Source organism: Leptodactylus fuscus, chromosome 1 (assembly GCF_031893055.1).
Source record: "Leptodactylus fuscus isolate aLepFus1 chromosome 1, aLepFus1.hap2, whole genome shotgun sequence".
Lineage (NCBI taxonomy): Eukaryota > Metazoa > Chordata > Amphibia > Anura > Leptodactylidae > Leptodactylus > Leptodactylus fuscus.
In genome coordinates this window covers 122,891,757-122,914,854 of record NC_134265.1, presented here as the reverse complement: position 1 = coordinate 122,914,854, position 23,098 = coordinate 122,891,757, and the positions used below count along the sequence as shown (strand labels likewise).

General features: G+C 41.4%; 2 protein-coding genes across 2 annotated transcripts; one reads left to right on the top strand and one right to left on the bottom strand.

Moving 5' to 3' along the window:
- Positions 1-1,623: 1,623 nt before the first annotated feature.
- On the bottom strand, positions 1,624-7,159 carry ALKBH2 (alkB homolog 2, alpha-ketoglutarate dependent dioxygenase). The gene is made up of 3 exons (XM_075276620.1): positions 6,886-7,159; positions 5,706-5,904; positions 1,624-1,984 (listed from the first exon to the last, which is right to left on the bottom strand). The coding sequence occupies exons 1-3, from the start codon at positions 7,157-7,159 to the stop codon at positions 1,660-1,662; spliced, it is 798 nt and encodes a 265-aa protein (XP_075132721.1). The 3' UTR covers positions 1,624-1,659.
- A 2,895-nt stretch (positions 7,160-10,054) lies between these two features.
- UNG (uracil DNA glycosylase) lies at positions 10,055-21,934 on the top strand. The gene is made up of 7 exons (XM_075262851.1): positions 10,055-10,180; positions 10,716-10,928; positions 12,456-12,551; positions 13,996-14,093; positions 16,576-16,664; positions 17,603-17,781; positions 21,793-21,934. The coding sequence occupies exons 1-7, from the start codon at positions 10,082-10,084 to the stop codon at positions 21,931-21,933; spliced, it is 915 nt and encodes a 304-aa protein (XP_075118952.1). The 5' UTR covers positions 10,055-10,081; the 3' UTR covers position 21,934.
- Positions 21,935-23,098: the final 1,164 nt, after the last annotated feature.

Genomic DNA, 23,098 nt, shown 5'->3' with positions numbered 1-23,098 from the left:
CATTTGACTTTATTTGGACTATTAGTTTTGGTGCCCGATATTCTAGTTCAGCTCTGTACTGTAAGGCCGGGTTCACACGATGTCTTTTGGCACGTAATGTGGCACGTAGACGCCGCGGGAGCTTTTGCGGGCCGTATACGCTCCCATTGATTTCAATGGGAGCGTGGATCGTATACGCGGTGCTATTTTGCGGCCGTGATTTTGCGGCAGCCGCAAAATAGCGCCGCGTATACGGTCCTGGCTCCCATTGAAATCAATGGGAGCGTATACGGCCCACCACAGCTCCCGCGGCGTCTACGTGCCACATTACGTGCCAAAAGACATCGTGTGAACCCGGCCTTAGGAGGGCAGTGTGAGGCAGGAGCAGGAAAGGGGTAATATTCTGAGCTCTGACACTAGCCGCATCTGGAGCTCTGAATCACTCTCCCCTGTCTGACACTGCCCTTCTGACATTACAGAGCTTAAAGTGAGTCTGTTGAGAGGAAAGATGACATCTAATCTAATCATAGTACCTTGTAGGGTTTCCAAATATGTCCATATTATTTTGGACTACAGCTCTGTTGCTGAGAATTTTGGTGTTTTAGGGGTGTTTACTCTGCTGTGTGGGCTTCTGTAACTGCTGTAGAGTATTCACCCCTAACTCCGCTCCCTCCTCACAGATTGAATGGAAACTCTACCTTCTCATTCGCTGCTGTCCTCGGATTCGGTAAGCTCATTACTAAGCGTACTGCACATGTCTGTCAACATCATCATTCACCTGGAATCTTGTACAGTTTTGCTTTGCTGTGAAGCCCAAGTGCAGCTGGGTGGCAGATGACATCAGTGGGCATGTGCAGAAGACTCTGCAAACGCCGGACCCCTTGGAAACGGCTTTAGGGGCATTTACTGTATAGCACTTACAGAAGAACAAGAGAGAGGGAGTAACCAAAATAATTAGGGGGAAATGGGTAGATTAGAGTATAAAGGCAGATTATCAAACTTGGGGTTGTTCAGTTTGGAAAAGAGACAGCTTAGGGGGCTGACCTGAAAATGATGCACAAATATACAAATGAACACTGAAGAGATCTTTAAACCAAGGCTTGTAACAGAGAAGGACCTATCCTCTACATCTAGAGGAAAAAAAATGTTTTGCTACAGCCATAGATGGGGATTCTAAATAGTATGAGCAATTAAATTATATAACTCCCTGCCACAAGATGTGGTGAGGTCTGATAACTTATACAAGTTCAGAATGACCAGGATGTCTTTCTTGTAAGTAAGAATGTCATAGGATATAGGAGCAAGAATTTTTTGGACAGGATGTCGATCAAGGGATTTAATCTAATTGCCACATTTGGAGCTGGGAAGGAATTTTATCCTCTCATGGGACATGATGGTTTTTGCCAGCCTCAGGTCAACGTGGACCTCATGGACTTCTGTCTTTATCCAACATTATCTATTATGCTGCTATGTATGGTGCAGAGTGAAAATTTAAAATTTTCCACTTCTCATTTCAGGATCTTTTTAACGCTGAGACCTTCTCTTTTGTAATGGAAATGGCACTTTAAAGCAATGAAAAAGCAATATAAATTACAGTATTTGCTATTTATTCAAAACAACTCTAATTTTCTTCCCCATTTCTTTTCAGAATTAAATATCCTCATTAGTTCATATTATTTCTTATTGCATATCAAGTGATCTCTGGTTTTGTGGTTTCATTTTACGGAATGTTAAATTTACCCGTGGAGCAAGCACTTTTCTTCTGACTGGGAGGCTGTGATACCAGTAGACATTGGTAGGGAAGTTCATCATTAGCAAGCTTCCATGCTCTAGCTCCAGCTTCACGGGTTCGATATTACGCACAGAATTTTTGCTTTGGGAGTCCCTGTGTCGGAAGATGAAATCTCTGCATGCTCCGAAAGACACAGAAGCAATGGGACTTTGTGGAACCAGTTCCTTTTCATCATCTCTGTGGTTGCCAATATGATCATTCCCGTCTTTATACCTAAATAAAAGAAAGAAAAATAAATAAATAAATCCCTCTAAGGCCCGATGTACACAACCGAGCAATGAACGTGTGCCGTCCATAATTCCGTGACTCCATTCATTCAATGTCATGGTACACCCCAGATTTAGAGCTGAAAAGGGAAGACAACACCAAAAGTGACCCCCCCCCAAAAAAAGCCTTGTCAATGCTTCACATCTGATAAAACTAATGCTCACTATGCCCCTTGATCAATTCTTTGAGGTGTGCTCTTTCCAAAATAGGGTGACTCCCTAGGGGATTACATTTTACTGGCACCTCAGGGGTTCTCTAAACAATCTTTGTGTTTAGAAAAAAAACATCTAGCTAAGGGCTCGTTCACATCTGCGCCTGGCACTCCGTTATGCAGGTTTCCGTTTTCTGCATAAAACAGAGGCAGGATACGGAAACCTGCAGGAGTCTTTCTCACCCATTCATTTGAATGGGTGAGAAAGCTGTCCGGCTGTGAGCGGCGGTGAGTGTTTTATGCTCTCCACCGCGAAACCGGGGTTTTTAATCCGGACACAGAGTCGGACATGCAGTACTCTGTGTCCGGATTTAAAAAAAAAAAAAAAAGGTTTCGCGGCGGAGAGCATATAACGCTCACCGCCGCACCCGGTCTGTGCTTTCCATCTTCTTGCATGTAGAAGACGGAAAGCACAGAACGGAGTGGTGAACGCAGGTGTGAACCTAGCGTAAATCTCCAAATGCCACATAGTACTCCTTCACATCTGCGTCCTGCTGTGAGCCCAAACAGCAGTTTATGCCCATATGTATGACACTGGTGTACCCAGGATAATGTACTTAAAGGGGCTCTATCATTGGGAAGTCATTTTTAGCTAAGCACATCCTTGCATAGCCTTTAGAAAGGCTATTCCACACCTACCTTTTGAATGTAAATTGCCTCAGTTTTTGAATAAGCCGGTTTTATTCATATGCTAATTAGCCAGCCTTCTCTGTGCACCGGAAGCGTCTATGTGCATTGTCTGCTCTATGTGTGTGAGCAGAGAGGCTGCAGTGCTGATGACTCGTCTCCCTGCTCTCACATACAGAGAATAGCGGACAGTGCACACTGACACTTCCAGAGTGCACAGAGAAGGCTAATTAGCATATGAATAAAACTGGACTTATGACACCTGACCGCTTTACAAAATATGTTATAAAAAGTGATCAAAAAGTCACATGTACCCCAAAATAGTACCACTAAAAAGCACAGGTTGTGCCACAAAAAATAAGCCCTCAACCAACTCAGTTATACGAAAAATAAAAATGTTACGCATCTCAGAGGATGGCGACACAAAAATCATTGATTTATGTCCCAAAATGTGTTTTTGTTCTGCAGAATTACTAATACATAATATATATATATATATATATATATATATATATATATATATATATATATATATATATATAATAAATGAAGTATCGCCATAATCATACTGACCCGCAAAATTAAGTTAACATGTTACTTATGTTGTGTGGTGAAAAATTTGAAAAGTAAAACAATGCCAAAATTGATTTTTAATTTTTTTTTTTTTATCCAGCAAGAAAGAGTTAATAAAACATATTCAATAGAAGGCCGCTATTGTTTTCAGCTTTTCCTTTGTTTTATTGTATTATTGTATGTCTATTTTTTATGGTTGTATATCTTGTTTAAAACTTTAATAAAAATTACAGTTAAACAAAAAAAACATATTCAATAAGTTGTAGGCACCCAAAAATGATGTCATTACAAAATGCATCTCATCCCGCAAACAAGTGCTTATATGGCTACATCACAATAAAAATAAAGAAAATATAGCATCTAGTAATGTGAAGACAAAACCCCCCAAAATCACCAAATCATTAGAACACAACTGGTTACGGCAGGATGAGAATGTATAAGCTGTGCAAGCGAATATCATCAGACACCCCAGATTTAGAGTTTATGAGGGAAAATATACCAGAAGTGACTCTCCACAATAATAGGAACTATTGGGGAAATAGTAGGGAATAGTAGGTGTTTGCAATGTACTCTGCACAACATACATATTCCCTCTTCACCATCTGCTGTACATTCCCACCTGCGATACTAATACTCAAAAACACCCCCAGATAAATTCTTTGAGGGGTGCGGTTTTCAAAAAGGAGGTCACTCCTTTCGGGAATTCACTTTTCTGGTACCTTACAGGCTCTATAAACATGACATGGCGTCCAGATACCAAACATCTGAATCTGCACTCCAAATGCCGCATCGCGCTCCTTCCCTTCTGCGCCCTGCTGTGTGCCCAAACTGCAATCTATGCCACTGTGAGAGTCAAATCCTCTAATCTTGTATTTTGGCAGCCATCTTGTACTCTTTCACATATAAATTGTATAAGTATGTATTTTTCTGCTTAAGTAAAGGAGGCCCTTTGTTAGACTTTAAGGAATGTGATAATGAACGTTAATGCATAGGTTGCTAATCCTTATCTCTCAAGGGCCTCATTTTGAGAAGATGCAGCTGACTTTGTATATCTCTTATCTCCTTTACATGATGTATGGACACATAACCAACAAAAGTATTAATCTTATGGTATCTGGGCACTCTGTCATATTTTATGGTATATGAAGATCACTTAGAGTGTGTATAGACACAGAGTTTATGTAGCTTATTGTTAATTAGGTTGGAGCATGTCATCTTATCTCTTTTGCCATGATATATACATATAGACATAGTCTGGGATGTTAGCTCACACAAATCCTTCTTTGTTTCATGGGAAAGTCCATCCCAGTTTGGAAAGTTATGATGAGCCTCAGCCAATAGTCATGTGCCAGGCTTATCTTATATCTCTATAACCAATCATGTTATACTAATTAGAATAGCCAAGCCAGCTCTTTGTCTGTAATGTATTTAAACTACCTTTTTCTTACAATAAAATTAGAATTCACTTGGTACACCATCAGCTGTGCGTGTGACTTCTCCAGGCCTGCGATCTAATCTCTAATTAGGACCTCTACAACATACGGAGGGATCCATTGATGTCCCTATCACCACATGTATGACACTAGTGTACCCAGGATAATGTACGTAATGTCATATATCGGGATAAACTGCTGTTTGAAAATTGCGATTTTTTTTTCCAAATTTCCATCAAACTTCCTATTTTTTTTTTTATAAATAAATCCAAAAATATTGATTAGTGTTTACCATTAACAAAGTATAATGTCTTATGAAAAAACAATCCCAAAATCACTTGTGTAAGTTAAAGTGTCTCAAAGTTCTTGCCATTTAAAGTGACATGTCAGTTTTGAAAAACAAGGCCTGACCCTAATGCACTTTTGGGCTGTGTCCTAAAAGGATTAACTTTCCTATTTTTTTTTCATAAAAGCAAAAAATATTGACCATAGTTTAATACTAGCATGAAGTACAATGCGTCACATAAAAAAAAATTAAAAAAGTTTGAAAGTAGGTATACTACACATTTTAAAAGTGGAGTGAAAAAAATTTGTTTTATATGCATGAAGATTTGCAAACGATATTAACATATACTGTGAATTGGGTTGAGCAATCGGGAAAGATCGGGTCCCAGTCGGCGATCGAGCAAATTTCACGACCGCGATCCGCTGGAAAATGATCGAAAATCAGATTTTAAAAACGACCCTGAAATCTCAAGATCAGCTTAACCCTAGCCATCAAGCACATCAGAGAACGGCATAAAGGTGCCCAACCTTACCATACCTGTTAATAAGGACAAAGTTGAAAGAGTGTCCAGTGGCCAACTGTACTCTCTCTTTTATGTGGATTAGCAGAGGAATCCATGGTTTGGGAGACAGAGTGATGCCAGAAAACGTATAGGTTAATCCTTCATCACCAAAAGTCACCTGCTTCCTTGGAACATTATGCCATTTTCCATACACTTGAACTTTACTCAAGTCTCCTACAAGTAAAAGGGAGAATTAGATTTAAAATTGTAATTTTTTAGTAACCCTGGGCAATTGTAAAAATTATATATATTTTAAAAAAAAATAAATTATATATTTTTATTATAAAACGCAAACACAGCCAGGAGTCACACTGATATTTTGTCTTAGAAGCCAAAATGCAAGTATTCAAGCACGAAGGATATGTTTTTATAGCAATATTTTTTTCTCCTTCTTATGGCTTGTCCCATTTTGCACAGTCAGTTCCATTAACTGGTGTGTCTAAAGGCCTCTTTAAAGAGGACCTTTCATGACCTCAGGCATATGTGGTTTTATATACCGCTAGAAAGCCGACATTGCACTGAATTCAGCGCACTGTCGGCTTTCCAGTTATGTGCCCCCGGACTGGAGATATCTGTGCCATTAGTTTTGGCTCTGATCTCTGCTCACTGTCAGAAGGACTTTCCTGACAGTCTAACTGGGCTATGAGGAACGTCCCCCTGACTGTACTCGTCCATAGACTTGTACTGGGAAACACCCCCCTGACAGTACAAGGCTATGGACGAATACTATCTGGAGGGGCGTTCCTCACAACACCCTTCTGACAGTGGGAAGAGATCGTTGCCATTATAACGGCACTGATATCTCCAGCCCCAGGGCACATAATGGGAAAGCTGACAGTGCTTTGAATTCAGTGCAATGTCGGCTTTCCAGTGGTATATAAAACCGCATGTGCCCGAGGACATGAAAGGTCCTTCTTTCAAAGGAGCAATTATTGTGCCAATGTTTACAAATCACCAACCTACAGACGAGCAAAATGCTTGTTTGTTCGGCGATTGCTTGGTTCATGTAGCATAAACAAAGCTTGGTTATTGCCATTATATTGCTGTGTGTTAACTATCAGGCTTCGCAATGATCTGTTGGGCAGAAGGGGAGCCTTACCAATTCATGGGTAGTTGCATTTAGCCAAAACATAGTATTAACAAGGGAGCGATCACCTGTAAAATAGACAATATCCTTTTCTAGCTGCTGAAAGAGGTCATTAGCTTCAACCTTGCTGAATAGAGAGGTATAATCACAGCTCAGGTTTTCTGCACGAATTCTCTTCCATGTGTAAGTGTGTTCCTGCAAAGTTTCTGCTTTTACAACTCTACGCTTCTTTCCAGTTAGGTCCTCTATATGGCTGCCCGAGTCTGAGCATCCAGCACTTTCATCTACAAGAATCCTTTTACTTTTAGTTACGTTTTTTTTAATGACAAACTTATCCATCATAGTAACTTTTCACATTTATGCTGAATGCTGTTTGTGGCTACAAGATGGCGTGGCCTTTTCAATAGGAATCATTTTACTGCAGCGGCACCTGAAACAGATCAATGATAACATTGTAAAGCACAAAGAATAAAAGCAAACAACTTTACTAAGGGAGCGTTCACACTACCGTCGGTGTCCGACATGTAGTGTCCGTTCCAAATCTGTCACGGACACTAGGAGCGGACACTAGCTGTCTCCGTGACACCTGTCATTCACTTGAATGGGCATCGGGTGCGTTCTTTTGCACCCCGTGCCCGTCCTTCCCTGTCCGCAAGAGAAGATGTCCGACTTCTCAAGCGGACAGAAGAACCCTGCATGCAGGGTTCTTCTGTCCGCTTGAGAAGTCGGACATCTTCTCTTGCGGACAGGGAAGGACGGGCACGGAGTGCAAAAGAACGCACCCGATGCCCATTCAAGTGAATGACAGGTGTCACGGACACAGCTAGTGTCCGCTCCTAGTGTCCGTGACAGATTTTGAGCGGACACTACATGTCGGACACCGACGGTAGTGTGAATACTCCCTAAGGCCATGTTCACATCTATGTCAGTCTCTGTTGCCAAATGATGGCAAGCCAGCGCCTGTATAAACCTAGCATAATGCACTTAGATTTAAAGGAAGCAACAGATGCTCTTCTACACAATAACCTGCCTTTCCCCATGGTGTGTCCACAGTGTTTAATGCGGCGTTCATACTTGCACCTTGACCTGTCTGCCATGATTCCACCTAGATCCCCGGAAAAACTGTTTGGGGACGACTTGCTGGCAGTCAGTTAAAAAACGTATTCATTTGAATGGGTTTTTAAAGCAAACCACCGGTGTCCATATGCAGCTTCTCCACAGAGAGACAGTTTTTTTTGTTTGTTTTTTTTTGCACGGACACAAACTCGGACATGCAGGACTTCGTATCTGTGCAAAAAAAAAATATGGTTTCACAGCAGAGAGGCTGCATACAGACACTGGTGGTTTGCTTTAAAACCCATTGAAATGAAGCAATCATAAAATGATGGCTTACAAATGGACCTACAGTAACAGAACCCTGGATGACTTACAAATGGACCTACTGTAGCAGCACTATGGATGACTTACAGATGGACCTGAAGCAGCAGGACTATGACCTACAGCTGGATCTACAAAAGCAGCATTGTGGATGACCTGCAACAGCAATGATACAATGATGACATACAGAGGCAGCACTATGGATGACTTACAGATGGACCTACAGTACCAGGACTTTGACCTACAGCTGGACCTACAAAAGCAGTATTGTGGATGACCTACTGAAACCAAAAGTCAGTTCAATTAACCAATGTGAACTTGCATTGAATTTTTCAATGGTTTTGCATCCATGCCATTCAGTCTTACACGGTCATTGACTTGATCCTCCCATTGCCTAGGGGGAGGAGCTGAATGCAAGATGGGCGTGTTTAGTGATGATGCAGCAGTGCTCAGTAATAGAAGAAAACTCCCCCTGTGCCCCAAGATCCTCATTTAAATAAAGAATAAAAGTGCTTTTTCTACGCATCCCTGGGGCTCTGAAACATAAGAAAGGTATTGTTTTTATTCTACTAGCAGCATCTACAGCACAGTGGGAGTGGCTGGTGAAGCATGGGGGTGACTGTGTGTCAGAACAGAAATCTACACCAGTGAGGGAAAGGTGTAGGTTTCAGGTACCAAATATGCCAAATCCGCCTGCAAAAAAGGCTCCCAATGACTTCAATTGGACCGGCTCACTTTTTTCCCCCCGCTAGCTAGTAGCAGAAAAAAGAAGCGAGATGCCCTATCTTGCTGCAGATACCACAGTCGATTCAGCTGCGGCTCGAGACACTCTCCAGTTTAGGCCCATTCCTTCAGGCCTAATCAGGAGCGAAATGCAGCGACGGAATGCCAATGCTACAACGGTATCCCGTCGCGGCTAGCCACGCAGAACATTCATTCACAAGGCAGAAAAGGTTTCCGTGACCTTTTCCTCAGTGTGAACGTATACCCTCACTACAACTGTGTTCCATGTATAAATATTGAACTTAAAGTTTTGTTTGTACTGCATTCTTTGCGCAGTAAAAATTGTGTTCTTTATATTTTTCAGATGGTTACAATCACAGAAATACCAAATTTGTATAGTTTATGCGTGCCTATATTAACAGATTGCTGTTTCCATGTTTGTTTGTTTGCATCCATTAAACAAATCTGCTAAACGGATGGAAAAAACATGATTGAGGAGAAATAATATAACGGAGTATTATGCGATACAAATATTACAGAGTATTACAGCGATACCGTTTCCCCGAAAATAAGACAGTGTCTCATATTAAATTCTCTTCCGAAATATATGACCTGTCTTATTTTCGGGGGATGTCTTATGCAGCGGCTGGACAATTGGCAGTCATGCTGGCGCTTCCTCTGCGGAGCGCTGACATGACTGCAGGTTGTAGGTGGTCCAGGAGGTGAAGGGGGGTTGCCTTATTTTTGGGGAAGCAGGTTAGGTGCACGTGCGAGGATAGTGTTAGAATAGGAGACGGTACATGGATCATCAAACATAGACTTGAAGAGAATGGGCCATGATCACTGGGACAAAGGACACGGCCCAATGCATGGAGCTTTATACTGTGGCTGTATTAATGGGGCCCCAAAAATACCAAATCCACCCCTGCCTATATGTGCTGGTGATGGGACTGCTCAGACCACAAACACCTAAAATGTGGTACAACCCGTGAACCTTCAGTCAGATCCCATTAAGAGCAGGGCACAACCGCAGGGGGCCGCCAGTAACCATGGCAATCATAAGATCCACCTTCTGGTAGGCAGGCAGGAGCTTGTGAACGTTGGCGCCAAAACCCTCCACTCAGCATTCCCGGGTCTGACAAGCTGAACTCCCACAGGTTAAACATGATCGGCCAGAAAACCATCAATTCCTTTTTCACACCCGTCTCTAAGAAGAGATCTTCCTCAGAGGCGTTTATAGAACCGGAGGGATGCAAAGGAGAGGTGAGCTATATACGTGGCCAAGGTAAAGAAATCCACTGACTGCGTGCCGGTAATGTAGGAACAATACAATATGAGGCGCCTACATAAATCTATAAGGTGCCGTTACCTCGTGTCAGGTCACCTGAGTGTTGTGCCCGCTCACAGACCTCTTGCTATGGAGAACGGCATTTATTACAGATTTGGGGAGGTTGAATGAAGCCATTGAGAATGAAGTCAGTTCCTATAGGCTGAGGCTCTGATTGACGTGCCTAACAGCCAATGAGTGCGCAGAACTACAGCAGGGGGCGGTGCGTGTGCTGAATACTTTCTGCCGCGAAAATCCAGCATGTGTTGTAGTACCCGGAAGTGTATCACAGGCTGAGCGCTGGAGGCGGCGCTATAGTTACTAGTCTATAGGATTAGCAGTGATGGTTATGGACTGGTAGCTGACCTGTTAAACATAACCATGCTTCTCACATTTAACATAAGCCTGACTTTGTATAATGTCAGTAAATTGCGGAGTGTAACCCGGGCCTTGTGCCATTCTGCTCCCCAGGTAACTCCCGTGAAAAAGACCAAACCACTAGACGACGATGAGCAGCCCCCTAAAGTCACATCACCTCCTCTAAGCCCCGAGCAGCTGGATCGTATCCAGAGGAACAAAGCTGCAGCGCTACAGAAACTTGCAGCCCGTCATGTGCCTGAAGGCTTCGGGGAGAGCTGGAAGCAGGAGCTGCTGATGGAGTTTACTAAACCTTATTTTAGGAAGGTAATGTAAAATATTACAGAACTGGGATCATGTAAAGATGACAGAGTAATAAATCAATACACACAATAGGAGTGAGGACCCTGCCTGTGAGAGCTTACAATCTATGAAGCAGAAGGGGGACCTGGTAGAAAAGGAGGAGAAAAAAATTCCGATTTTATGACTCCTAACTAACTCGGTCTATCATACTTACCTGTCTTACTGTTCGGATCTTGTGGCATGGGAGATAATTTCCTTCAGTGGGCTGGCTCCTCCGTTTCTTCCCAGAAAGATATGTTCCGGACAGGAAGACAGATAAGTATGTTGGGGTAGGGTTAGTATTGGTGACATTCCGTTTCAGGAAATATAATGTCACCGGAAAATCAGAAAATGTGTCTGGGGTGGTCACATGACGGCCCCAGTGATCTGGGTAAATACACCATTTTTCTTTTTTTTTTTTTTTTGTTAAGTTAGAAGTTAGGACGGGTTCATAAGTGTCCACTTTAGCCAATCCGGCGGGTTTCCATCTTCTGCCCCGAGAAACTGCACTGGGGACGGAAACCCGGCAGTCAGTTTTCAAACCCATTCATTTGAATGGGTTTGGAAAGTGACTGCCCATGTGCGTCTTCTGCCTCTCTGCGGCAAAACCGTTTTTTGTTTTTTTTTTAACCGAACGCATAGTCTTGCATGTCTGGCTGAAAAGAACGTTTTTGCCGCAGACAGATGACACACACGGGTAGTCACTTTGCAAACACATTCAAGTGAATGGGTTTGAAAACTGACCGCCGGGTTTCTGTCCCCTGTTCAGTTTCTCGGGGCAGAAAACAGAAACCTGCCGGATTGGCTGCATGCAAGTATCATTTTATTACGGACAACCCTTTTAATACTCAGTATCTAGTGGGTGCTTCGCACAAAGTCCCAAGTGGTCTGCCTGGTTGCTAAAATTGCGGATAGGGTTGTCTTAGGCTTCATGCACTACCTCAGATTTGTTAGTGGTATACACTACAGTACCTTCTGTCCACCATTGATTTCAATGGGAGTTCCGTTTTGATGTCATGGAGCAGGATAGAACCTGTTCTCTAACTAACAAAATGGGGAACTCTGCTTCTCTTTCCACAATGACAAACTTCAATTTTTCTCACACAGAAAAAAATGGGTTAATTTTGAAATCAATGGGACATGGTAGTATAGGTCATCTCTTGTTATGGATGTTGCTGCATTTTCTGTGGGAACCCCCCAACCACTGCCTGAGTGCCTCTGGGCACTGAAGTGCAGCAGTGGATGAGGGAGGTGAAGTTTGTGTGCTCAAGTAATAGGTGTGGAGCTGCGGTTACGGGTGCTAGCAATATTCAAATAGATAGCCCCTGTCCACAGAAGACGGAAATAAAATGGTAGCCCAACAAGTAATGTTATGTGCAAAACAGACTCAGAATGGACTAAATACATAAAAACAGCACTTGCCTAACAAATGTTGAACATGAGTGGCCGGGCACCCTTAACTATGGACATGCTAAACATTTCATACCCTTCTATCTCTCATTTCCATTTTAGCTTTCAAGCTTCGTCTCAGAAGAACGGAAACGATACACTGTGTACCCTCCTCCAAGTCAGGTGTTTACTTGGACTCAGATGTGTGATATCAGAGATGTAAGTGTCTTTCTCTGTCTACCTAAATTATGTTACATGCAAACTTTAGTAATTTTTTTGTTTTGGTTTTTTTGTCTCTGTACTTGGCAGGTAAGTAAAAAAGACAAGGAAATTATAGGAAAAAATAAGTTGAATTTCTTGCTAGCTCAGAACAGCATAAGGCTATGTTTATATGTGGTATGCTTGTTGAGGTCGTGGTGTTTAATGTGAACTAAAAATTCAGAACCAGGTACTGTATACGTTAGACTAAATAAAGGCAAAGTCCTATTGACAATCATTTGCACTATTTTGTGTGGTTCTAAATTTGCAGTAAAAATAATCATGTAGTCCCAAATGGTAATACAAGCTAAACTTTCAAGGTTTCTACTACCTTATAGGAAATCAGCCTAAAGGGAGAGATGTCAAGTTTTAGCAAATGTTTTGTATGAAAAGTTGCGTAATTTTTCAATATACTTTGTGTCAATTCTTGATGGTTTTCTAGATCTCTACTTGCTGTCATTCATTCTGCTTACCAATACTTCCAGTGGATAATTATAAACATACACTCTGTCATGTGATGGGCAATCCATGTCTGATTTTAATCCACTGGAAGCAAACAGAATGAATGACAGCAAGCAGAGATCTGGAAAACTGAGAGGACTTCACACAAAGTATATTGGAAATTTGTATATAACTTTTCATTATACAAATAACTTTTATTTTCTGAAACTTGACAGTCCCTGTAAGTCTTTTGTGACCATTATTTAGTGTGACGCTAGGTTACCTATGGACCCCATAGACTATACTGGGACTGCCCAGTTTCCGCCCAAAAAGGTGAAGAATTGGGAGAGAAAAGCACTTTTTTACATTTTTTGAACAGAAATCCCCCACTGGAGAGCAGAACATTTTTTGACTTGGAACTTTCATTTTTTTATCACTTCCTGTTGTGATCTAGCTTTTTGTTTAAAAAGTGATATACATTCTGCATTTATATAGTTGGGGTTTTTTTTTTGTTTTTTTTTCTTGTCCTATAGTGAATCATAAATCCGAGAACAAATTGCAAAATGGAGAACTAAAGTTCATCATTTAATAAGGATTAAGTTTTGCACCAACTTGTAACTTATTCATATGTGGACATTTATATGTTTTGATTAGAATTTCTCTTTATGATAACTATTCTAATATGTTGTATTTAGCAGCAATGCATTGAATGTTTTTTGTTTTATTTCAAATGGTGGCCCCTTATCTAGAATAGCCAGGGGATCAGTATAGCTTGGCACTCAATGCAGCCCCTTCTTTCTCTACAGAGAAATTGTATATATTGCCCAAACAAAAGCACATCAAGCTGAGGTTGAGAGGGCATATAGGAAGGTGTTGTGTCATTTGGACAGCTTTTTTTTTTTTTTTTTTTTTTTTACATCTCTGTTTCTGAATATTAACATTTTTATTTGTATTGTTTTTCTAGGTAAAGGTTGTAATTTTGGGACAGGATCCTTACCATGGGCCAAACCAAGCTCATGGGCTGTGTTTTAGTGTTCAAAAACCTGTACCACCCCCACCAAGGTAACAAGGGTTTCTAGTTTTTCACCAACTGAGTGTTGTGAAACAATAATAATAATCTGAAAATAACAAACTTTCATATGTTATCTGTGCTCATATAAAAGCCAATGTGATCACAATCAAAATGGAAAATCACTTTATTTAATATTATGTTTTTATCCACTCTCACACCTCAGATTTAATGACTATATCCATAGACCTGATAGATATGACTTTTACACAAGTGGATATGTGAGGAACCTCTCATGAACCTCTACACTCACTTCTATGGAACTTTTTGGGGGTCAATGGGTTGTGCTGATTTAGAAAAGTCTGCTTCTTTTAAAAATCTTGCCTACATCTGTCCAGTGTGTGGTTTTATGGTTCTCTTTCGTTCATCTGAGTTGACATGTTAGACAAATAACATCTACAGGTAAGATGTGCTTAAAGCAACCATGTTTTTCTAGTCAACCTCTTGATGATTGATAACATTTTACCTGTCTCTTGACACTTGTGACGCATACGGATTAGTAATCTACTTAATTTTACAGAAATATGTTGCTACTAGAATTGTTACTCATTAGGTTCTGGTATCAGGCATTATTAACCCCTTCCCGCCGATGGCATTTTTTGACTTTCGTTTTTCGTTTTTGACTCCCCTCCTTCTAAACCCTATAACTTTTTTTATTTCTCCGCTCCCAGAGCCATATGAGGTCTTAATTTTTGCGGGGCAAATCTTTCTTCATGATGCTACCATTAATTATTCTATATACCGTATTTTTCGGACTATAAGACGCACCTAGGTTTTAGAGGAGGAAAATAGGGAAAAAAAATTTTGAAGCAAAAACTGGTAAAATATTTAATATATGGGAGTTGTAGTTTTGCAACAGCTGCAAGGCCACATTGACAGGTGACCCTGCAGCTGTACGGGGACGCATAGAGCGTTTTTTTTTTTTGCGGGGCCAGCTGTAATTTTTAGTTATACCATTTTGGGGGATATCTATTGCTTAGATCACCTTGTATTGAAAAAAAAACAGGAGGTGATTTAGAACTTTTATTTATTTCATATTTTTAAAGCTTTTGATCCCCCAAAAAAATTCCAAAACTGTGTTAAAAAATTGTTTTTCTAACAGTCGCCATATACCGACGGCCGTAACTTTTTTATACATAAGTGTACGGGGATGCATAGGGCGTCTTTTTTTGCGGGGTCGGGTGTACTTTTTGGTTCTACCATTTTCGGGGAATGTTATTGCTTTGATCACTTTTTATTCAAATTTTTATCAGAATCAAAACAGTGAAAAAACGGCGGTTTGGCACTTTCGACTATTTTTCCCGCTACGGCGTTTACCGAACAGGAAAAATATTTTTATAGATTTGTAGAGCGGGCGATTTCGGACGTGGGGATACCTAACATGTATATGTTTCTCAGTTTTTAACTACTTTTATATGTGTTCTAGGGAAAGGGGGGTGATTTGAACTTTTAATTCTTTTTATATTTTTTTTTTTATTTTTTTTTTGCATTTATTAGACCCCCTAGGGGTGTTGAACCCCAGGGGGTCTGATCACTAATGCAATGCATTACAATGCTAATGCATTGCAAAAAAGCATCCTTTCTTTTGCAGGCTGCATAGACCAGCCTGCAAAAGAGAGGATTCGCAGACAAGCCTGGGAGCCTGTACAAGGCTCCCGGCTGTCATGGCAACGGGACGTCAGCCCTGGAGCATGCTCCAGGAGCCGGCGATCCCGGCCAAAATGGCGGCGCCCATGCGCCGCCGGGAAAATGGCGTCTCCAGCACCTTTGACCATGGCGCTGGAGGGGTTAATGCCTCCGATCGGTCCGGGGACCGATCGGAGGCATTAGAGCCGGTTGTCTACTGCTTAAAGCAGTAGACACCCGGCGGCTATGGCGGCCGCCCGGCTCCCGGGCGGTCGCCATAGTTACAGACCCGACATGCGCCGTACTATTACAGCGCATGTCGGGAAGGGGTTAAACAGAGGAAACAAAAAAAACTCCTTTTGACTGAGACGACGTAAGGTTGCTAACATGCATAAACCCTTCCAGTAACAGGTCTTCAGTCAGATTGTAAATGCTATTTTTATAGTCTTTTATTAAATTTAAGAATACACCTGGGCTTCTCAGTTCTTCAGTGGAATCAGCTGTCTGCCTCATAGACATGGTATAATGTCCTTTGTGTATATGAAAATAATTAAATAGAATGCCTCCTAAACTAGCTGAAACTATTGGCGTACCTCAACATGTGGCGTCTTTCTCCATAGTCTTTGATATGCGTTTTTCAAAAACTACCTTGTATTTGATAAGATGATTCGCCTTTTGGACTTGAATTAACTAGTTCTGTGAGTTTAACACATCAACATGTCACTCACTCCAACCTGTATTGTACTGGAATTATTGTAGCTGAGTATTTTGTAAGATTTTCAGTCACATAGAATGTATTGTTTCTAGCGTTATCAGTTATCAAATGAAATGTACATATTCTCTTTTCAGTTTGGAAAATATGTACAAGGAGCTGCAGACAGATATTGAGGGGTTTGTGCACCCAGGACATGGCGATCTAACTGGCTGGGCTAAGCAAGGTAAAGTAATGCCATTTCTATTAGCTTTGTATGTAGCTTAAGGCCAGGGCCCCACATGGTGTAAGCGTTGCGGCAAAAACTGCTGTTTTACAGTCAATGCGAATGCCATCCAAACATTGTAGAAAAATATGCACACTAAAAAGGCTGTCATGGTTTTGTAAATTGCAGCTTGTCAATTAAACATACAGTTTCCCCAGAAAATGTGAAAAGCGCTGTGGGGAAAAACAGCAATGCGTTGTTGACTTGGTTTTTTCTGCAATCCGTTACGTGGGGCCCTAGCCTAAAAGAGTCCTTTCTCAGTCAATATTTTTTCACTTATTTACTGGATTAGGTAATAAATGTCTGCTTGCTGTGAGACCAATAACCAGAACCACCGCCATTTACTGTACTACAAAGTGGGCCCTGAGCCCCTTGTTCCTCCTCATTGCACATCTGTGAAGGAACTTGTCCTGCCATACAATTCAGCATCTAAACAGCTGACTAAAACCGCAGATTTTTGTACTAATCTGTCTCCATCAGCTCTTAAAGGGATTCCACTCCATTCAAACTCGTGCTCAGGAGCCCTATTCTAGTAATTAAAGGGGGCTTTGTACCCCAGGTTTTGAGTCACTCTAAGTCTTTATTCACAGAACCTTGGTAAAAATAATATATATATATATATATATAATTGGTTTTTTTTTTTTTTTGTTTTTTTTTTTTTGGGGGGGGGGGGTGTTTTGTGGCAGATGAATCTGGGTATAGATAAATCTGAGTCTGAATAGGGGTCTATAAAAATGAATAAATATAGGACATGTCCTAATGTTGACTAAAAAGAAACTTGTGAATATCCCCATAGATTCTGTTTTTAAAAATATATTAAACCATGTAATGGCTGCTTTTCAGGTTTTTTTTTACAGTGACTAAAATAATCAGAATAATTTAATTTTTATCCTTTTTAGGAGTTCTCCTCTTAAATGCTGTCTTAACAGTTCGTGCACATAATGCAAATTCACACAAAGACAAAGGCTGGGAGCAGTTTACAGATTCAGTCGTGTCCTGGCTAAACAAGAATCTGGATGGCTTGGTGTTTATGCTCTGGGGGGCCTATGCTCAGAAGAAAGGCATCAGTATAGACAGAGTAAGTTCCGCCCCAACAGTTACAGGGGCATACGTTTTTGTTAAAAAAAAAAAAAAACTTTTCTATTTACATTTATCATATGAGGACTTGATTTTTGTGTGACTAGTTGTACTTCAGAATGGTACCATTTATTATTCTGAATAATGTACTGGGAATTGGGGGGTGGGAATGTAGTACCACCATTTTCTTATGAATTTTGTTTTGACAGCTTCCAATTGCTATTAAAAAATGCTATTTTAGCTATATTCTCCAGTTCTGTACGATCCGTGATACCACGTTTATATACCGTATATACTCGAGTATAAGCCGAGTTTTTCAGCAGTTTTTGTGTTGAAAAAGTCCACCTCGGCTTATATTCAAGTCATTACGGTAATACCGTAGTTACAGACCCGGCATACAGACACCGGGGCGGGTGCCGGGCTGCAGCATCGCCACACTCGTGGGAGAAGTACTGGCGCCTTCTAGCAGAAGTACCGTACGTATTTCTGTAGTTTGAAATGTACAGCATCACCATGCTCCTGCTATGAGCATGACGATGCTGCGGGCCCGGCACCTGCCCCGGTGTCTGTATGCCAGGTCTGTAACTATGGTAGCTGTAGTGGTCTGTAGCTATAATGGCACCACTCTGCTCCAGAGCGGTCGCCACTGCAATCGGCACCTGCACTGTAACTCTTACAGTGGTAATGCTGGAGTTCCTGAGTTACAGTGGAGTTGCCCTTCGGGGGCTAACCGCTGCAGCGCCATGCCCCTGTAGAGAGGAGGGAGCAGGCACAAACGCACTCTCAAATGCGGCCCTGAAGTGCTGAGGGTGATCCCTGGCCACTGGAGCTGAAGGGGAATCCCCGGCCGCCGGCAGGAGCGTGGACCTGAAGGAAGACCTCGGGCTCTGGACCTGAAGAGGAACTGCAGCCAGCAGAAGCACTGAGGGGAATTCCAGGCAGCGGAGTCTGCCGGTGATTCCCCTCAGTGCCTTTGCCGGCGGCCGGCCACAGTTCTCCTTCAGGTCAGGCGGCCGAGGTCTTCCTTCAGGTCCACGCTCCTGCAGGTGGCTGGGGATTCCCCTCAGCGCCTCTGTAAAGGCTGCAGTGCTATGACTATTTTTGCAATGTATTGCAATGCATTAGCATTGTAATTCATTGCATTAGTGATCAGACCCCCTGGGGTTCAAGACCCCTAGGGGGTCTAATAGATGCAAAAAAAAAAAAAAAAAAGTATTAAAAATTCAAATCACCCCCCCCTTTCCCTAGAACACATATAAAACTAAGGGAGCCTTCACACGGTGTTACGGTGCGCTCATTCTGATCGTAAAAACACGTTCAGAATGGGCGCGTAAAAAGCAGCTCCCATTGACTTGAATGGGAGCCGGCATACGTGCACTCCCCATTGAAATCAATGGGAGGCTTTTTTTCTCCATTGAAAGCAATAGGGAAAAAAGCCTCCCATTGATTTCAATGGGGAGCACACGTATGCGGCTCCCATTCAAGTCAATGGGAGCTGCTTTTTACGTGCTCATTCTGAACGTATTTTTACGATCAGAATGAGCGCACCGTAACGCCGTGTGAAGGCTCCCTAATACTGTGAAACACATTCACATTAGGTATCCCTATGTCCGAAAACGCCCGCTCTACAAATCTCTATAAAAATATTTTTCCTGTAAGGTAAACGCTGTAGCTGGAAAAAAAAGTTGTCTAACTGCCTCTATCCTGAGACTATTTTTTTTATTTTTTTTTTCCCCCACTTGGAATTCAGTCTGACTATAGCCAGGCTGAATATAGGGTATCTGTGCGCCTGTTCCGTCGGGAAGGGGTCAATAGGAGCGCTGTAGATGCCCTATATTCAGCCAGGCTAAATTCCAAATGGGGGGGGGGACTCAGTCCTCAAGCTCAGGGAAGAGACAGACAGACAGACAGACAACCAAAACACCCCCTCCCCTTTCCCAGCAACTACTGCACCCAAAAACTCCGACCATTTTAATTTTTGAAATTTTCCAGTAGCTGCTGCATTTCTCCCCCTCGGCTTATACTCGAGTCAATAAGTTTTCCCAGTTTTTTGTGGCAAAATTAGGGGGTCAGCTTATACTCTAGTATATACGGTAGTTTGTCATGTTTTCATTATTTTACCAAAATTTTGATGAGAAAATTTCTTTGAATCACCTTATTCTGATACGTACAATTTTTGTTTTGTTTTTTTTCTCTCTGTGGGACAAAATGTAGTTTTTATTGATGGTATGTTGGAACGTATGATCACTCTTTTTGTTCCAGTTTTTTAAGGAGACAAAGTTGTGAAAAAACACTGGTTCAGACATTTTGAGGGTTTTTTTCCTGCCACATTGTTTACCGTATGGGACAAATTTTTTTAGATTTTAATCGTTTGAGTATTTTTGGACTTTGAAATGCCTAATGTTAACAATTGTAATATGGAACGTGAAAGTAACCACTCAGATGCTCATATTTGACCAAAGCATCTGAGTGGTTAAATGCCTGTGATCACAGTAATTTCTGATAATGGACATTGCTGCTGGGTTCCTGCTGTGTGAAACAGCACCGATCCGCTGGCTAGTGCATCCGCTTCGCTCCATTCATACACTATATTGGTCACGTGCACCAGGATATAGGTGTAAATCCTGGTGACCATAGGGGTTAAGTCAATTTTGATATCAATTGAGTATTTCAGTGTCCATTCTGTTTTAGATTACAGGGGGGTCCTCGGTGTGTGCTACATGTTAGTTGTAGTCCCGTGTGGGTGCTAGGAGTCAGGCAGCCAGGGTGTATCTTCTCCTCATCTATCCACTTGCATAAGGGTATAGAGGCGTTGGTGTCTACACAGAAGAAAGCAACAACGAGAATAAGCAAAATGGTGAAAAGGTCCTCCTTTACTCTTCTTGCTCAGTAATGCTATATATTCATTAGGCCACCTGTTAGAAGCAGGATATTGGTTCCTGAAACCTCTTGGCTTCCTAGGTCTCTCTGGAGAGCTTTCCAGTACCTTGTTGTCACAGGTTTTTCTGTATGCAAACCTTAGTGACCTACTACTGCCTGACATAGCTCATGGGTTAGACCACCTGTTTTGTGAACCAGGGGTTGTGAGTTCAGATATTACTGGAGTCTCCATCCCTACAACTGCTCTCCCTTACCTCTTTAAGTTACATTTAGGTAGTCTGAACAGGCAATCACAGCAGTATTTCATCTGAATTGAATTGTCTTGTTTAGTCATCTTCTTGCATCTTCTTCCTGCCTATCCTCCCCTGAGCCAGTTGGCTCTCTCTGAAATGTCCTGGCATCCCCTCTTGAGGAGATGGATCTAATAAGCTGAGCTCTTTACATGACTTCGGCTCAGTTATGCTCCTGTCTGGTTCGGGTGTCAGGTACTGTTCAGCTGTCCTCTTTTCGCATGCCTTTCCGGAGGCAGTCATCCAGGGCTTTAGCTGCCCTACATTCCCAGTCTTCCTTTTAGTCCTAGGTTTAAAACATCAGCATTCCCCAGCATCCTGCTGTCATTGTGGCATGATCTGCTTCCTGGAAGTCCCTGGTTAGGACTCTTGTAGTTTATGGGTTTGGCCTGGATCATGAGTGGCAATAGCTGTCCCTAACGCCCTACCCCTTGTCTAACTTTGTCTCCATGGAAGAAGGCCTGCCATGACTTACCAGTTCCAGGATTTATTTCTGGAGAATACTCCTAGTGTGTTTGGTTCCATGGCAGCATGATTTGATGCTTCAAATACTGATAGTATCTGACTGAAACAAAAGGATGCAGAATGCCTACTGTGTTTTTGTCGGGGGGTTTTTTGTTTGTTTTTTTTAATAAAGGAAAAAACTGCTGTCTGACTGCAATGCAAGTTTCTGAGCCATGTTCACCTCTTTCAATAGAGGTGGGACCCTTTTCTTTCTGGTCTGTGTAGTTTACTTTAACTGATAGAACAATATATGTTGTTCTTTGATACATTCCAGAAACTGACATGACTGATATAATTGAACCACATATAGTGACGTTTTTGTCTGTTTTCCTTCCTAGAAACGTCATCTAGTACTACAGACTGTGCATCCTTCTCCACTTTCAGCACATAGAGGATTTTTTGGTTGCCGCCATTTCTCCAAGACAAATGACTATTTGGAAAATCTGGGTAAAAAAACGGTTGACTGGAAAGCCTTATGATCTGTATGAGCACAATTCTAAAGAGACTTAATAGACTTTCAGTCCTACAGTTCTTGATGGATCAGTTCCTTGTATTTTCAATGTACTGTTTCAGTTGAAAACCTTACTTTTCAGCTAATACATGAAAATGTATGTCTTCCTTAAATTTTACAATACCCAATAATACAAAAAGTATATTCTTCTGAATGAAGCTATTATGTTAATACACTTTTTATGCGGTCAGTGGGAGCAGCCAGTTTATGGAAATCTAAATATTAATGTATGTTGAATGCCATTTAGTGTAAATGCCAACATTCTGTAGGTTAATAGGAGTGTTGTAGTCACATGGTTATTCCCAATAGAAACAATAGGAGTTAACTTCCTGAACGGTTGGGGTCCAAGTGCTGTGAACCCCACCAATAATGAGAATTGGGCTCCTTTCCCATGGTCCTATTGAAATTAATGGAGTGGCGTGCACCCCTAATCTCATGATTGGCGGAGGTTTCCCGATAAGAAAAATACTTTGGATAGGAGGTATCTTGCTGTGAATTTAATACACCTATAACACTCTGCATGAGCTACAAACGAAATTGCAAAATCGGGGTGGGGTAGGTTTTGCTGTTACCAAGCTATACCATAGTATTATTTTGGAACAATAATTTTTGACAGCCTCTGAGGAAGGTGTATCTGAAGCAATGTGCATTTCTAGTACTGTTATATGAATAACATTGTAAATAGTTTGTATATTAAAAACAATTACTTTGTTGCAACTTTGTTTTGATGTAAACAGGTGAATGTAAAATGTTAAAAAATTTTTGTAATAAAGTTTTTAAAAACTGTTTACTCCTTTTCTTTCAAAATATTAAAGAAATATTTTATTTATGGCCTAAGTTGGATTGGAGAAAAACAGTTTTGTTTTTTTTTATTACGTGCCTTCTTTTTACAGTGTTCACTGTGCAGCTAAAACAAAATGTCAACTTTATTGTATGGGTCTGTATGATTCTGCTGATACCAAAGTCTTATATTTTTTTGCTTTAACCCCTTTAAAAAAAAGAACAAAAAAAATTGCAAAAATTATTTCTTGGAGTTCTCATATTCTGACACCCCTAAGCTCACTTTTTAACCTCACCACCATAACAGCACCAACATCGGAGAGATTGACCCTAATAGGAGCAGGAACACTGAG